This window comes from Acomys minous, assembly GCF_964271855.1.
Source record: "Acomys minous genome assembly, chromosome: 18".
Taxonomy (NCBI): domain Eukaryota; kingdom Metazoa; phylum Chordata; class Mammalia; order Rodentia; family Muridae; genus Acomys; species Acomys minous.
The window spans coordinates 3,178,401-3,195,183 of record NC_140501.1 but is presented as its reverse complement, the minus strand read 5'-3'; the positions used below and the strand labels follow the sequence as shown (position 1 = coordinate 3,195,183).

The 16,783-nt window shown below is 50.1% G+C and overlaps 1 protein-coding gene across 6 annotated transcripts in view; it reads left to right on the top strand.

The window, feature by feature from the left end:
• FARP1 (FERM, ARH/RhoGEF and pleckstrin domain protein 1) overlaps positions 1-16,783 on the top strand; it is a 240,551-nt gene that overhangs the window by 171,979 nt on the left and 51,789 nt on the right. For all 6 annotated transcript variants that reach the window (XM_084767089.1, XM_084767093.1, XM_084767091.1 and 3 more), the window contains 3 exons: positions 6,288-6,330; positions 9,693-9,771; positions 15,964-16,061. In XM_084767089.1, coding sequence (XP_084623215.1) covers positions 6,288-6,330; positions 9,693-9,771; positions 15,964-16,061 — 220 coding nt within the window. The remainder of the gene's footprint in view (positions 1-6,287; positions 6,331-9,692; positions 9,772-15,963; positions 16,062-16,783) is intronic.

Here is a 16,783-nt window from a genome sequence, read left to right as displayed (position 1 = left end):
GTTAGTTTTAAGACATACTCTATTTATATGTTTATATCCAAAGCATTATTTTTTTTGCATTATTGTTTTAATATACAACTCACATCAGTAACTATGAAGAAGTTACTCTCATATTGTCATTTTCCTCATACCTGGTTGTCAAGTCATGCTTGAGTATTTGACACCTCCTCTGGCACTAACCAGGCTGCAGTGTTTGGGAGCCTTCACCTTGGGTTTCCAGGGCCATGCCAAGCTGTTGGTTCCTTTGAGGCAGCCTAGGACATGATGTGACTCTATTGGAGTAGGGCAGATCCAGCTCGGGAAAGCCAACAGGGTCTGCTGCTTTAGTGTTACCTGGAGCTGGGGCAGCCTGCAGCCCAGAGCATGTGGGTAAGCACTATAGAATGAAGTGGGTGGGCTTGTGAAAGGCAGAGGCTGGAACAGCCAGGGAGAAAAGGCTCAGACTGGCCTCCTGCGGGCTTTGCAGCCTAATAGGTTATGGGTCCCATAGTGACATGCTCCAGGGCACATCGGTGGGCGTACCCAGCCGGCAGAACTGAGGATGAGTTTCCTGGAGCTTAGGACAGAGACCTGAGCAGAAATTTGGGTCTAGACAACTGCTCTGATTTTCAGCATCAATTGAAACTCTGAAACAAGATCAGAGTGTGGAGATGAGGGGACAGAGGCAGAGACAGGGCTGGCAAAGTCAAGATCTAGGAATAGTGTGCCCCAGGCGAGGGAGGCCCAGCCTGCTGTCCTGAGCTGTGCTCACACAGGCACCTGAACTGGGGTCCTAACGGGAGGCAGACAGATCCTGGGGCCTTGCTGGCCAGCCGAGCCAGATGGGTGACAGACAGATCCAAGAGCCTTGCTGGCCAGCCGAGCCGGATGGGTGACAGACAGATTGGCAGTGAAAAACTTGGTCTCAAAAATTAGGTAGACAATGTCCTGAAGGCTCCCTCAGAATACCTAAGGTCTTCTATCCTCTGTCACATTCATGTCTACCCTCATACATACATGGGGAAACCACCTTTGTCCCCTGCCCATCAGATGCACAGCCACGTGCACACACACATGGGGAAACCCACCTTTGTTGATGGCCATGAGAGTTTGGGTTTACATATTTACATATCATGAAATATAATTATTGATTGGGGCTCTCCTTCTGCCCCTCCCCTCACTGAAAACTCTTAGCCTCTTTGCCCGGAGCCACATCAGAACTGGCCACGGTCCAGATTTGACCCATGCACCTCAGTCCTCTTAGGTGGGTATTCTCCCGTGTGTAAATCACAGCAGGCGAGTCCAGACAAGCTCTTACCTAGCCCTTCCCGAGGCAGCCATGATGCCCACCTCGGCACTGCTTAGCCCATGCACTGCGTCCTGTCGGTCACCTTGGCTGCTGTCCCCAGACCTCCTCATGGGAAGGACCCACTGTAGCCCACAAAGCTAGTGAGTGGCATTTATTCCCTTGGTGGCTGGACTGAGCCCAGCTTCTGGCACCTGGCACACTCAAAGCACTGGCTCTCTTGGATTCTGTCCTTGGAGCCTAACTCAGAAGTGCCTCAGGCTAGCCCGCCAGTCTTTACCGCCTGTAACTGTTTCTGGGCCCAGCGAGCCAGTCTGGTTTCTTAGAAGTCAGTTTGGGTGCTCCTGGGAAGAGGCTGACATTTTGTTCATTTCCTGTGTCCCTTCTCGCTGGGAGAAAAAAATGTTGCCTGTGGCAAGCATGCTTTTGGCGGGTTTTAAGTCAGAAACTTCAGTCGCCTGCCTTGGCGGCTGTCCCTGCTGGCTGTCCTGTGTGTGTGAATTGTCACACGCCCTCATCTTCCTTCTTCCCTGGGGCTGAATCCCAGGCAAGACGGGGGCCCGTGAGGGACGTGCCGGGCACTGTGGATTAAAAATATCTTAGGACAGGGACACCCAGAGAGTGTGGTCTGCCGGGGGAGGTGAGGGAGTAACTGTCACCACGGCGTCTGGCGCCCTCCGTGCCAACAGGTGGTCCCAGAGTGACGGGCAGGCCCAAGTGGTGAGGCTGTCTGCAAGCTAGCACATACTTGAGACTTTGCTAAGGGAGTTGAGAAAGCTGAGCCTTCCTGACACATTAAAAAAAAAACAAAAAAAAAAAACAAGATAGCCGTCATATCCAAAAGGCGTCCTTTAAAGTGAACTTTCAAAGGTAATGAGAATTACACAAGCAACATACAGATAGGTAAAGCTGCATACTTGTATTTTATGAGCCTGAGGCCTGGGGCCGACCCCTTCTTAATCTTACAAAACAGATTTGGTTTCTGGGGATCTATGTTAAGGGTAGAGTCTGGCATGCACAAAGCCTTGAGTCCCCGTACCTCGCCACATTAGTTTATTATTAATCAGTTAATTAATTAAAAAGTAGAAATCTTGGCTTAAGGTTTCTGTCCAGCCAGATAACAACACACACAAACACACACAGAGACACACACACACACTCAGGCCTGGCTTTGTAGTGTTAGGCCTTGTCTTTATTATAAACCTTGCTTTTGCGCAGGTCTGGAGTAGCAAGGTCTTTTTAAATGGACTTGGCGTCCCGCTACCCAGGCAGAGCCTGTACCACGATGGACTTTGTGCTTCAGGTTACAGATCTGATCCGTCTGTTTTACTTAAAGCTTTTCTTGTAGGTTGGTGTAAGCACACTCTGTAATCTGTAGTCCAAGTGCGCTCAGTTTCCCTCTAACATGCCCGTGTCGGGAGCCGTGTATGGGCACTCATCTAGCTGGATCGAAACTCAACGGATTTAGCCTGATACAGATCACGGTCCTGGCAGGGCGGGCGCTGTTTTGACAGACCGGTCGTGCCCTTCGTCTGGTGGGAGGAGTCTAAGGTGAGGCAAGGCGACAGAGGGAAAAGGTAGGAATGACGACCGTGGGGAGCTGGTTACGAAACACTGATGCCCTTTGAGTTTTGAAAGTGTCTGCACGTTGGTAGCTGCAGACTTCACACCGGACAAGAGATCTGCAAGTGTGTACACCGAGGCCGAGATTCTCAAGTGTGATCCACGGAGCGGCAGGATGTATCTGCACCCCAACAGCTGGCCGCAGGTGCACCCGCCCAGGCCTGCCTTGGATCAGGAATCTGGAAGAGTCCCACAGCCGGACGCAGCAGCGCTTGCCTGCAGTTCAGCACGTGGGGCGCCAGCAGGGATGTCCCTGCGTCTAGGCGTTCTCACCCAGTCAGCACACCTGGACCCATGTCCAGGGCTCAGGGTCTTGCTCGGTGGAGCACTTGTCCAGCTTGCACATGGCCCGCCTGGCTCAGCTTCCCACCTCCAAAATGGAAGTGACGTTGAGCCAGGAGGCCTGGGTGCTGTAGGCCTTTGATCCCAGGTGGATCTGTGTCAGCTCAGGGCCAGCCTGGTCTGTATAGAGATCACTTAAGGTGAGGCAGGGGCTTTGTGTTAAGAAGTTTACAGACAGACAGAAAGCCCCCTAGGATGATTTTGACTTTCAGCTTGAGCCCCGCTTCCCAAGACAACTGTAGAAGGCATATACTTTTGCACTGACAGATTTGGTTATTTGTTTATTACTTTTGAATCAGGGTCTGTCTGTCTGCCCTGGCTGGTCTTAAGTCTATGGAAATGTTCCTTTCTCAGCCTTCCCAGTGTTCGGGATCACAGGCCCCGATTCAGAGGATGATTTTAAACACAAAGGTTTTTAAAAATCATGCCATGACTTGACTTGTTATGTGGACATTTGTCATTCACTTTTTAAAATACTGTAAATTTTCTCTTTGATTTTTCTTTCTAGAAGTTAGTTCATTGTAAGCATATGGAAATTTCTCCCTATTTTTGTTTTGTTGGTTTTTAATTAATTCCATAATGGTTGAGGAATGTAGTTTGTATAATACAGCACTCTTAAAATAACTGGCTCATGACCCAGGATGTGACCCATTTTGGTAAGTGGTTTATGTGCCCACGAAAAGGATGTAAACACGTCCTAACAGCATTTCCGGCAGAGACAGGCCACACATATGAAAGCATTCCTGTGAGGTGATAGTGGAGCTGAGAACTCCAGTGCTCGGCACCACAGCGGCCACTGTCATGGTAGCACAGTGATTTCTTATGTTTAAGGTCATGGCAGCACTGGCAGAATAGCCGTTGCCTGCCCGGCTAATGGCGGTGCTGTCTGGTGCTTGCTAGGATTTCAGCCTGATCTGGCCTTTATCAACCGAAGAGCTTTTGTTTTTTGTTTTGTTCTCGTTTGTTTAACCTCACACAATACAGTTTTCCCTGTAAGAGTTTAGTCTGGGCCTTTTCATGGCTTCTCCATCTCGGTCCAGAAACTGTGGTCATGCTTTGCTCCACTGCGCTTGGCACCTCTGAGTTCTGGGCTCTGAGTTTGGATCAAGTTTTTATTTCACTGTGGGCCGCTTGTTCTGTTTTCTGTACCTGGTGACGTTGGTTGTTAGGTGCTGTGCACTTGGCTCTGTGGGATGCTGGTGCCTGTGTCTCCTGTGCGTTCTGCTGAGCTTGTTCTGGGATGCAGTTACTTGGAAGCCACCTGGGCCTTTAGACGTAAACTCTACGTCTGGGTGGGTGGGATGCTGAAGTATTTATTCTCAGCTACCACACCAAAGCCTGCTCAGGTCTGCCTGGAGGCCGCAGAGTCGTGGCTTATCTAACCTGGCTGGGGAGTCTGTGCTGTTCGTGGCTTTCTGTGAGCCAGGCACCGTTTCCCCTAAGAAGTCCCTGTCAGCTTTTTGGTCATGACTACTTTCCCCCACTCAAGGGCACTCTGCAAACGCTTCCAACTTCTCTTTTTCAGCAACTCTTACTTTGTAGTCTCTGCTTTGAGGATTTGGCAGGTTAGTGCCCTAATGTGTGCCACTGAATCCTAGACGTTAGACTAGTTTTCATAACACACGTTTTATCTATGCCCGGTATATGCTCTACCTGATGCTGGGAGTTTAGAGCTGTGTGCGATTTCTATTTTTAAATAAGTGTTTTAGGCAAGATGAGGGCTTGGTTGTCATTTGTGTGTGTCTTCTAAGAAGTTGTTTGCTTTTGTTGTTTGTTTGTTTCGAGACAGGGTTTCTCTGTATAGACCTGGCTGTCCTGGAACTCACTCTGTAGACCAGGCTAGCCTCGAACTCAGAGATCCGCCTGCCCTGCCTCCCAAGTGCTGGGACTATAGGTGCACACCTGCCTAAGTTATTTGCTTTTTTTTTTTTAAGATCTATTTATTTATTATATATACAATGCTCTGCCTTCATGTACACCTGCAGGCCAGAAGAGGGCATCAGATCACATTGTAGATGGTTGTGAGCCGCCATGCGGGTGCTGGGAATTGAACTCAGGACCTCTGGGAGAACAGTCAGTGCCCTTACCTCTGAGCCATCTCTCCAGCCCGTTGTTTGCTTTTTAGCATGAGGACTAACAAAGGAGAAACCAGAGGTGGCTCAGTCAGCACTGTGCTCATCACACAGGCCTGAAGACCTGAGTTTGGATCCCCAGCACATGCGTAGAACCAGGAGCAGCTGACATGTCAGTCACTGCAGCTCTGAGGTGGGGTGGGGATAGGGGACAGGCAGATTCCTGGAACTCACTGGGACACTCTAAACAAGTTGGTAAGGTCTGGGTGCCTTTCGTGAGAGAGTCTGCCTCCCACAGAAAGTGTGGAGAGACAGTGGAAGGCAACTGATACTGGTCTCTGGTCCACGTGCACCTATGTACATGCACTGTGTGTGTGTGTGTGTGTGTGTGTGTGTGTGTGTGTGTGTGTGTGTTTTCACATACATATGCATACAACACAGGATGACAAACCAAGCCTCTGAGTTCTGGCTGGGCACCTGGGGCAGGTTATGTACCATCATGGCTCCGGAAGAGCAGCCAGTGCTGTCAACCCGCCGAGCCGTCTCTCCAGCCCTGAGAGAGGCTGTAACTGTCAGGCTCAGGCGCAGTACTGTGGATGAGAATCGTTCTGCGAGCAGAGTCAGCAGAGGTGGGAGCGGAGGCCTCTGCGGAGAAGCTGGGCTCCGTACCCAGCACGCACACGGTGGCTCACAGCCATGTCCTGGGGGGTCCCACACTGTCTTCTGGCTTCCAGGAGCACTGCATACGTGTAGTGCCAAGACACACATGCAGGCAAAGTGCCCATGCACAGAAAATAATAAAACATTTTTAAGGAAGTAGCAGTTTAAAATATGGCATTCTAGAGGAAAAATCCTCACAGCCGCGGATTCCCAGAGTCATTTCACTGCAATGGCTCAACATGACCTTGGAGCCCTCGTACATTGCCCAGCGGAGTCATGTCTGCATTTGCTTTTTCCTCCCTTAGGTGTGGCTGGATCTCCTGAAGCCCATCGTGAAGCAGATTCGCAGTAAGTATGTCGGTCCTTCGTGCTCACTGGCCGTGCAAAGCCAGGCGACTCCCATGTGGCGGTGTCCTGTTGCCTGAGACATGAAACACGAGAGATACGGGTCCCTTGGCCCTCACGACAGCGTGTCATCACCCACTAATCCACAGACTGCTAAAATGTGTAACTACCGACATTTTCAGACATAATACTTGGGTATTCAAAACCTCGGGAGGAAAATCAGACCCCACCTTGCTGAATGACTGATGCCTGCTATCAAGCCTGGGGGGGGAGGGGTAACCCCGCCCTTTGCTCCTCTGTGTTGTATCCTCAGGGGAAGGGTGGAGCCTGCTATTCATAAAACAGACTTGGGTTTTCTAATCTCCCTCTCCAAAGCCTGTGAAAAGAGAACACTGGCTTTGGCCAAGGAGAAAGTGCTTCACTGAAAGGGAGGGAGGGGGGAGAGAGGGAGGGAGAGAGAGAGAGAGAGAGAGAGAGAGAGAGAGAGAGAGAGAGAGAGAGAGAGAGAGCGCACACAAGCAAGCACTATGCGAGTACGTGCATACATGTCTCTGTGTGTGTGTGTGTGTGTATGGTGTGGTGTGCGAGCGTGTGTATGCCTGCATGCCTCTGTGTGTGTGTAGTGTGTGAGTGTGTGCATGCCTTTGTGTGTGTGTGTGGTGTGTGAGTGTGTGCATACCTGCCTGTGCATGTCTCTGTGTGCGCACGTGTCTGTATGTGGGGTGTGCGCACACAAGAGTAAATCTGATGGGCAGCATAGATCTCTTGTGAATCTGGCTGCATACTGGAAAGAAGAGGTTAAGACGGCCTGTGAGGACAGCAGGAAAGAGGAAAAGGGTCTTGCTGTCCGTCTCCCGCCCCGCGAGCACCTCCTTATTCTTTCTGCTGTGAGGTGAAGCTGTGTTCTTTAAGTTGTCCCACATGGCCCAGGTTTGCGTGGGTGAGAGCAGAGCTGCAGGCTTTTGCCACACCTGAAGCTCACCACAGGGCCCAGCTCACTTTCCCCCGTAGGCCACTCCTGGCCATCGCGTGGATGTGGAGACGCGCAGCGGTGACTGTGAGGGCCGCCTGCAGTTACAGTTGATGCCGATCTCCTGTTCTAGATTAAGCAATGACTCATACCAAGTGATGGAAGGCAGTCATTGCTTAGTGACTCTGGGTCGTAGCAGGGGGAGCTGGGGACACACTGCTGAGAGCAGCCCCCTCCCCCACCAGGTAGTGCAGGACCTAGAGTGCACAGCTCTCTCCATGAACCACAAGATGCCACTTATCCCTGTGGCGGTACGTGAGGCCCACGAGTGGCACAGCAGCCACGGTCTCGAGCTCACAACTGAGCAGGCGTTATCTGTGTGAGTTCTCTGTGTGCTGTGGCTGCCCCACATGACAGAGCTATCACTTGACATTGACAGCAAGCATTTTCTTAGCCTTGGGTGCCTTTGGAGCTGAAGAGCCTCCTGAATGTGGAGGCGGCATTGGCCTCTGTCTCTCACCCCACTGCGGTGGTTTTGTGCTTAGCCAATGACTGACTGGCAGGAAAAGTTGTATACCTCTTCCTCTCTCTGTGCTCCAGGCTGGTCTTCGACTCTTACGGCTTGTGACAACATTTCCCCTCATTTTTAGACCTAAGCTTGGAATATCTCAGGATCCTTAGCCTCAGCATTTCTGTGCTTTGACTTAAAAAAAAAGTGTGTGTGTTTCGCCTGTATATATATCTGCACCACATGCATGCAGTGCCCAAATAGGCCAGAAGAGGGTGCCAGAGCCTCTGGGATAATGTTAGTTGTGAGCCGCTCGCTATGTGGGTGCTGGGAATTGAACCCATATCCTCTGTTAGAGCAGCCACTGAGCCATCGCCTGCATGCCTTGTCTTTTTCTCATAATGTCTGTGCACAGCCGACATCCTTATTTTACAGTGCTTTACTGTTTCTTTTTCTTTCTAAACTTGAACATGTGATCACAAAAATTATGTCCTGAAATCGTGTGTGTGTGTGTGTGTGTGTGTGTGTGTGTGTGTGTGGTGTGTGTGTGTGTAGTGTATGTGGTGTGTGTGTGTAGTGTGTGTGTGTAGTGTGTGTGTGTGTGTGTGTGTGTTAAAAAAATGAAAAGCAAAGGGCACTTTCTGGTCTTGTAATACGCACTACTGTTACACTCTCAAGGAGCTGGGAGAGCACGTCAGCTGTCTAGAATGCGCTTAGCGTGCACTTAGGCCGTAGCTTTAACCCCTGCCTGTGCCTCACCCCATTGTGCCATGGACAGCGCTTGCCTTCTGCTGCCGTTCTTTTGGGTGCCAGCCCCTCCAGGGACCCCGCAGTTCACTCCCAGTGCAAACCACTGCAACACAATCTGTTCGGCCTCTACCTTTCTCCGTCACATTCTCCCTCCAGTCCCCGCTGCCCCCTGCTGTTTAGCTCCTCGGAAATATGTGAGGGACAGTGCAAGCCCGTGACGGACAGTGCCACAGACAGAGCCCAAGTCACGCCTGTTTCTTCCGCAGGGCTCTGTAGCTAGAACACAGTGATAAGGAGGTAGCAGCAATGCTTGGTAGACAGCTGCATAGCCTGAACTATATGGATGGTTCACGTTTTCATTGTCTCCCCTTCCGGCGTGTCTACCCATGGATAAAAATGCTGGCCCACTGAGTGTGCTGGGACTCACTTTTAATACCAGACCCCAAGAGTCCGAGGCCAGGAGGATCTCCATGTGTTTGAGGCCAGCTGGGGCTACTTACTGAGATTCTGTTTAACAAATAAATAGGCATCAAACAAACAAATAAAAACATCTGCTTGGTTTAAAAACAGTGGTTAAGAGCTTTGGCTGCTCTTCTAGAGGACCCGGGTTCAATTCCCAGCACCCACGTGGCAGCTCACAACTGTCTGTAACCCCAGTTCCAGGAGAGCGAGCATCCTCACAAAGACGGTACATGTAGGCAAAACACAAATGCAGTAGACAGATGGTAGGTGGGTAAGTAGATAGATAGATTATAGGTGATAGATGATAAATAGATGATCGATAGATTGATAGATAAATAGATGTTAGATAGATCTATCCATCTTTTAAAAAAAACAAAAAACAAAACAAACAAGTACAGCCAGTAGGGGTACTTTCGACAGCAGAACATGTTCCAGGACAGTCAAGGCTACACAGAGAAACTCTGTCTTAAAACAAACAAACAGCAAACCAAAAACACCTAGTGAAATACCACTGACAGATTTAAAAATCCAGGGGACCATTGGATATGGTTCTGCCCCTGAGTCAGTAGCTATGACCGTTCTAGACTCTGGGAATCCTGCACGGTGATGGGCCTCAGAAAGGTTCATTCTTGGTGACCTTGGAAACACCTCACTGATTGCTGCCCTTCTTTTCAGGGCCCAAGCACGTAGTTGTGAAGTTTGTGGTGAAATTCTTCCCACCTGACCACACACAACTCCAGGAAGAGCTCACCAGGTCAGTGGCATTGGCGGCGTTTGTTACAGATGGACCAGGGGTGGGGGTGGGGGGTACCGGCTGCTAATGGACTAGCCCTTTCTGGGATGCTGCTTTGACCATATCTCTCGGTCTTGGCGGTTTCACCTTCTCTCTTCCATCTCTGCCTACAACACACGGAAGGACCATGTTTTCCTGCAGCCTGCTTTCTTCCCGACTGATTATGAGGAAGGTGGCTTAAAAACCAGTCAGCGTCGTAATTTGTCTGTTACAGCTGAGACGGTTTTAGGGTCTCGTTGGTGAAACTGGTTCTGAATTCTGTTAAGAATGCTTCAGAGGGGCGCTGGAGAGATGCTCAGAGGTTAAGGGCACTGACTGCTCTTCCAGAGGTCCTGAGTTCAATTCCCAGCAACCACATGGTGGCTCACAACCATCTATACTGGAATCTGATGCCCTCTTCTGGCCTGTCCATGCAGGCAAAGCACTGTATACACAATAATAAATAAATAAATCTTTTTTTTTTTTTTAAAAAAAGGATGCTTCAGAGGATCTGAGCCCAGTCCCCAGCACACACATTGGGTCACTCCAGTTCCAGTGAAGCCAAGGCCCATTGCCGGCTTTGCTGGGCAGCTTCACACACATGGCATACACACACGTACATGCACACACACACACACACACACACACACACACACACACACACACCAGCAGGGGGCCAGAGAGAGAGCATCTTTTGAAGAAGAGAGCATGCATCTTCTTTGCTGCTGTGGGTAGGTGAATTTGACAGAAAGTGTAGTCGGTTTGTCTGAAACTGTGGCCAGGTGGGAAGAGGATTGGTCAGGTGTGATCTTGACCCTTGCTCGCTGTGGCTGGTTAGTCACTGGTTTGCTCTGTACCACTGCTCATCGGCCTCTAATAATTCAGACAGTAAACTTACCTATTCAGAGTTATTTTGTGTTATCATACACAGAGTGAATAGAGTCAGGTAGGCTCGATGTGAGCGGTGACGCTCAGCTGTCATCACCATCCCCATCGTTACCGTCATCACCACCATCATCATCACCTTCATCACCACCACCATCATCATCACCTTCATCACCACCACCATCATCATCACCTTCATCATCACCACCATCATCATCACCTTCATCATCACCTTCATCACCATCACCTTCATCACCACCATCATCATCACCTTCATCATCACCACCACCACCATCATCATCACCGTCATCCCCGTCATCCCCATCACTATTACCGCTCACTCTTCCAGTGTGAGACAGGGCAGGCAGCCTTCCGACGGGGAGCAGAGCTGACAGCAGCATAGTCCTCCCTTCCCCACACGCCCTCATCTGCTGCCGAACTCTAGTCACATGTGCCTTTCACGCTGTGGCTTATTAAAGCCAAGGCCACCGTGCCTTTCTCATCCCTCACAGTACAGAACACAGGGCCTGGGGTTGGCGTGACTGGCACTCACTGATCAGAGAGGTGAAGACAGTAGTTTAGTTATAAGTATTTGCTGTGTGTGCTCTGTATTCAAAGCCTTGCTGTACATTCTAGGAACGCAGTGATGGAAATGAAGTCTTGTGTCTCCTAAAACTGGAAAATGATTACATCAACAAGCAAAACATCCGAGGGCAGCAAGCACTAACCTGATTATACCTAGTGAGAATAGAAAGACTATTAAGGCCTTCCAAATGAGATAAATCAAACTGTCCATGGGGGGGGGGGTTGCGCGTGTGACATGAGCGTGTAGTCCTCGGAAGCAAAGGCCTCTGGTCATGCCGTTGGAAGTGATTAGTGTCACTGTTTCCACCTTTTCACTGTGCTGACTGCCTACTGAGCGAGACTTAGCTCTGGCTCCTGTGGGCGTGGTTGGAGTTGCTTCCCTTTACAGTCTCCAGAAGCGAGAACAGCCGGTCCGCTCCACTTACAGCTCACGTGGTTAGGAAGGGCCACGTTGTCATCCCAGGAAGCTGTTTTTCACATTACCCCAGCCTGGGAACGGGCCACATGGCCAGAAGATGACAAGTTCTTTCGGCTTCCAGAAGAGCATGAGGCCACCACATCAGTCACATGCACACTTCCCAGGCTCCCTGATGTCATGCTCTCCAGCACTCCCAAAGCCTGTCAGACTCTGCCCGGAAATGTGTCCCAGAGCACTTACTTCTCTCTAGACACAGGACCTTGTGTTTGAGTTGGTAAATTATTCAAAGTGCAGTGCTTTTAAATCATAAAACCCTCCTGGTTGTTTGAAAATTAACTACACTGTAGGTCAGAATGAACGCCCATAGCTCTGTGAAGTCTTGGGTTCAGTGAGCAGTTACCGCTGCCGAATCCCCCCGAAACCCTGTGCTTGTGAGCAGGTTGTTTCTTGTTCCCCACTTTTCTCCCCTTTGATTTTCTAGTGAGAGGCAGTGCAGCAGGTAGCGGGAGCACTCAGAACAGAACAGACACTAACGGCTGAGGCCAAGGAGGTCACTGCTGTCAGCCCCCAGCTGCCCAGTGTTGTAATTTTATTTTCTGCCCACACAATGGCCACTTTTTGTTTTATTATTATTATTATTATTTGGTTGTTATAATGAAATATCTTAAGCAATTTAAGGAAGATTGGTTATTATCATTTTAATGCTAATATTTTTAATTGAGTTGTTGCAGTTACTTCCTTCCCGTGGATTATCCTATCTGGTAGATTTGTTCTTTGACAGTTTTGTGTTTGTATATAAGATGCATTCTGACAACCTCATGTCCCCCATCTTGTGTCCATCCTGCACCTGTCAACCCAGCGCCCCAGGACCCTTGTCCACATTCATGTCATTTGGAAAGACTTGTTGGTTTGCTTGATTGCTTTGTGTGTATGAGTGAGAAAGGGACAGAAACAGACTTCAGGGTTGTCTGTGTGACTGTGGGCTCAGAATAGTCCCCGAGGCCTGGTGAGCCTGGTGGGGTCACCACTGTCCCCATCTAGTTCTTAGGGACACTTCTGTGCTTGGCTGTGTTTTTAGAATTAAAAACAAAATAGAAAGCCAGGTATGGTGGTGCACACCTTTAATCCCAGCACTTGGGAGGCAGAGGTAGGTGGATCTCTGTGAGTTCCAGGCCAACCTGGTCTACAAAGCGAGTCCAGGACAGCCAGGGCTACACAGAGAAACCCTGTCTCGAAAAAACAAAACAAACAAACAAACAAAAAACACAACAAAAACAAAATAGAGCCAAGCATGTAGCTCAGTAGCAGACACCTGTCTAGTGGCCTGGTTACTCTTCTACCAATGTTTAAAAAAGCACCAGGACCAAGGCAGCTTACAGAAGACTTGATTTGGGTTTATGGTTCCCAGTGGTTAGAGGCCACAATGGCTGAGCGGCAACTGCAGGTGACAGGTTAGCCAGAGGCCAAAAGGGTGAACTTGAAAACCCAGGAGTCTAAACTCTCAAAGCCCGCCCCCAGAGACGTGCTCCTTCCCCAAGGCCACGCCCCCTAGTCCTCCCAGCAGCGCCATGAGCCTGTGGGGGACATGCTCATCCAAACCAGCACACCAACATGTGTGAGAGCCGAGCTTCCGTTCCAGCACCATAGACATACAGTAAAGCAATCTTTTGTCTTACAGGGTCATAACTGTACATTGTAGAAAGTTAGAACACGTAATTTAGGCTGGCGTATCACACTAGCATGACATCCTTCCTGGTTCTTTTATATACATAACTGTACTTTTCATGTTATATGAAACCTTCACTATACTCAGATTTCCCAACACCCCCCCTGGCTGTTGTTTACGTCTGTGTTTGCTAAACTAAGACTCACTGGGTGCTGTAGTTTTTAAGCTTTTTTTTTTTTTTAATGTATAGTTTCTTATATCTCTTTCTCCCTTCTCCTCCCTGGCCCCTCCCAACACCACCAGGTAGGAGAGAAAGGCAGTTAGAAGGGATATGAGATGGAGAGCTCTTTACAGTTAGTTCTGCCTGGTTAGGGTCAGCGGGTTCCTTGGGGCAAGTCCAATATTCATACCAGGACACCCCAACTTCTCATCAAACTGCACCAAGAGCAACCTGGAGCAGCAGTCTCCTTCTTCCTTCTCGGATGCGTCCCCCACCCCCACCCCGCCTACCCCACTACCCCGCCCACCCCCACCCACCCCACTACCCCACCCACCCCCACCCACCCCACTACCCCGCCCACCCCACTACCCCGCCCACCCCACTACCCCGCCCACCCCACTACCCCGCCCACCCCACTACCCCGCCCACCCCACTACCCCGCCCCGTCTCTCTCCTCTCTCTAGACTCTGGCATTTATTCCTCTCCAAAGTCCTCACAATTAAACTGTCTGCAGCTGGCAAACAGCCCCTCTCAGAGCCCACACGAGGAAGATAGTTTGCTGCTGTGGACAGTCTGAGTCAGCCCGTATCCCACATGTGGGATTCAAACAAAAACATGTTCACATAACTGAGGTTTTTAAAGAAACCAAAACTTCCACTACAGGGTTTGGTGGTGCGTGCACCTTTAGTTTCAGCACTTGGGAGGCAAAGGTAGGCAGATCTCTGTAAATTCAGGGCCAGCCTAGTCTACATAATGGCCATCTGGGGCTACATGATGAGACCCTGTCTCAGAACTCCAAAACTGAAGTAAAGACTCGGGCTTGGTGACCCGTTGTGCTGAAGGGTCGCCACCCTGGGCCTCTCAGTCCAGCATGGGTCTTCACTTTTCTTCATCATGCCGTGCCTCCTAGATTTGCCTCCTTGTTTCCTTTCGGGGTGTTTTGCTTATTCTTCCAAACTTGTGCATCCTTAAGAACTAGAAATTTGTTACACATTTTTTTTTTTACCAGAATCTATGCAAGCGATGTGTTCCATATGTTATCAACCGCACCAATGCTGACGCTGGTCTTTCCATTGGGAATTAAATTCTCTTCCAGCGTCTCTGAACATCCAGCTTCCTGAAGGATGTGTTTTTAACCCATTGACTATCCTTGCCAGCGTGGGTGTCTTTGGAGGTTGTTGAGGGGGCTCTCTGGTCCTGTGAAGCCTAACTCTGCTGTTTTCTCAAGTTCTCATGTGTCCTGAGAGCTCTTTGCCTTCAGCCACACCTTTGTGTGTGTCATTATTTTTAGAGTATCTCTTATTTATTATTTGACAGTCTCGTGCATGGAGACAATGTGTGACCATAGCAACCCCAGCTTCCTCCTGTGTACCCCGCCAGCGCCCCTAAAATATCCCCTTCCCACTTCATGGCATCCCAGAGGCTTTTTTTTTAACTGAGTCCAGTTAGTGCTGCCTGCTGAGGTGTTGGCTGGACCTGCTGTCCTGACCTTGTGCAGGCAGCAGTAGCAGCGGTGCCTTCATTAGCACAACGCCATGTCCAGAAGTCAGCACGTCATAACTGTCCTCCCCGTCCTCTGACCCGTCTGCTGTGGCGGTCCCTGAGCCTTGGTGTGGGCGTGTGGTAGACTTCCCGTTCAGGGTGCGCGCTCAGTGGCCGTCATGTGACCAGCCATGAGTCTCTGCACTGCTGCCCACTGCAGAGAGAGGGCTCCTCTGGCCAAAGCTGAAAGGAACTGTGGGTGTAGACCTAAATATTTAGACAGCATTTTTATGACTCACCCATTTAGCAAGACAACAGTAGTAGCTTCCTTTCTAGAACCTATGATTCCCCAGGCCATGGGCTTTTGACCAGGTTTTTAGCACCAGGCATGAGCTCTGTCCTGCGAAGCAGGCCTCAGATTGGGTCTGGTCAGTTACTTCTGTAACCTTCATGCTACTAATGCGCCAGCCGGTGACCTATTTTTGGATAAGGAATTCCATTAATAAATGGTGGAATGTGATATTTTTTTTTTTTGTTCACCAATCCCCAATCACTGTGGACTCATACATTTTTATCAATCCATAATTTATTAGTTCATGAACATAATTCAGTGTGCTTCCGTTTGTTTTAACCGTTCTTGTTGTGGTCAGGTTGTCACAGGTTTGGTTTGGGAGGCCCCTTCTGGTACAGCATATTTATGAGAGCTTGCCTCCATGAGAACGCAGCAGTTCCAAGCGCACCGCTCCCTTCCCTGCCCTCCAGGTTCTGTTGGTTTCTCCTTACTAAGTTCTACAGTACCTTCCTTCAGTTTCACCGTGCGCTCTACTGTGGCCGCAGACCCTCCGGCTCCCCGCGTGACCTCCGTCTCGGTCGCCCTTTGCCTTCCCCGTGTGACCTCCGTCTCTGTTGCCCTTGCAGGTACCTGTTTGCCCTGCAGGTGAAGCAGGACTTGGCACAAGGCAGGTTGACGTGTAACGACACCAGCGCTGCTCTCTTGATCTCTCACATCGTACAGTGTAAGTGTCTTTGAGTTCCCTTGAGAACCCTGGGTTGTCTCAGTGTCTCTCACAGAGAAAGCGTGATGGGCGGTGGACAAGTTCACGTCCGCTTGGTGCTGCTCCTGGATGGAGCGTTCATCGCTGGACACACGTCCCTAGCGTCAGGACACAAAGCTGCTCTGGATGGAGTGTTCATCGCTGGACACGCGTCCCTAGCATCAGGACGCAAAGCTGCTCTGGATGGAGCGTTCATCGCCAGACATGGGTCCCTAGCGTCAGGACACAAAGCTGCTCTGGATGGAGCGTTCATTGCCGGACACGCGTCCCTAGCGTCAGGACACAAAGCTGCCGTGGAGTTCGTTCTTGTTCTGAGTAGTTCACAGAGGAGAGTGCTCAGGAAGCAAGGTTACTCCGCCCTCCTAGGCAGCCACTGCATTTGAGGAGAGCCAAAATCAGAAAGGATCTGGAAGAGACCCGGTGCCTGTTGACCCTGACGCCAAAGGGAAAAAGTGACTCCTCAGCCTAGCGCGTTGCTTTCATCAAGGTGGAAGAGCGCTTGCTGCAAGTTGAGGAGCCCAAACTTAAGTCTCCTACGAGAGTTAGAACGTAGCTTTCCCTGCTCAGATGGTCTCGTTTCACACTTGCCCAGTCACTAAAATGTATCCCCAGGTCAACCGTGCCTTCTGCATCCTTGGCAGACACCCAGGGCATGAAGTCTGATCTGCCTCATGCACACGTTC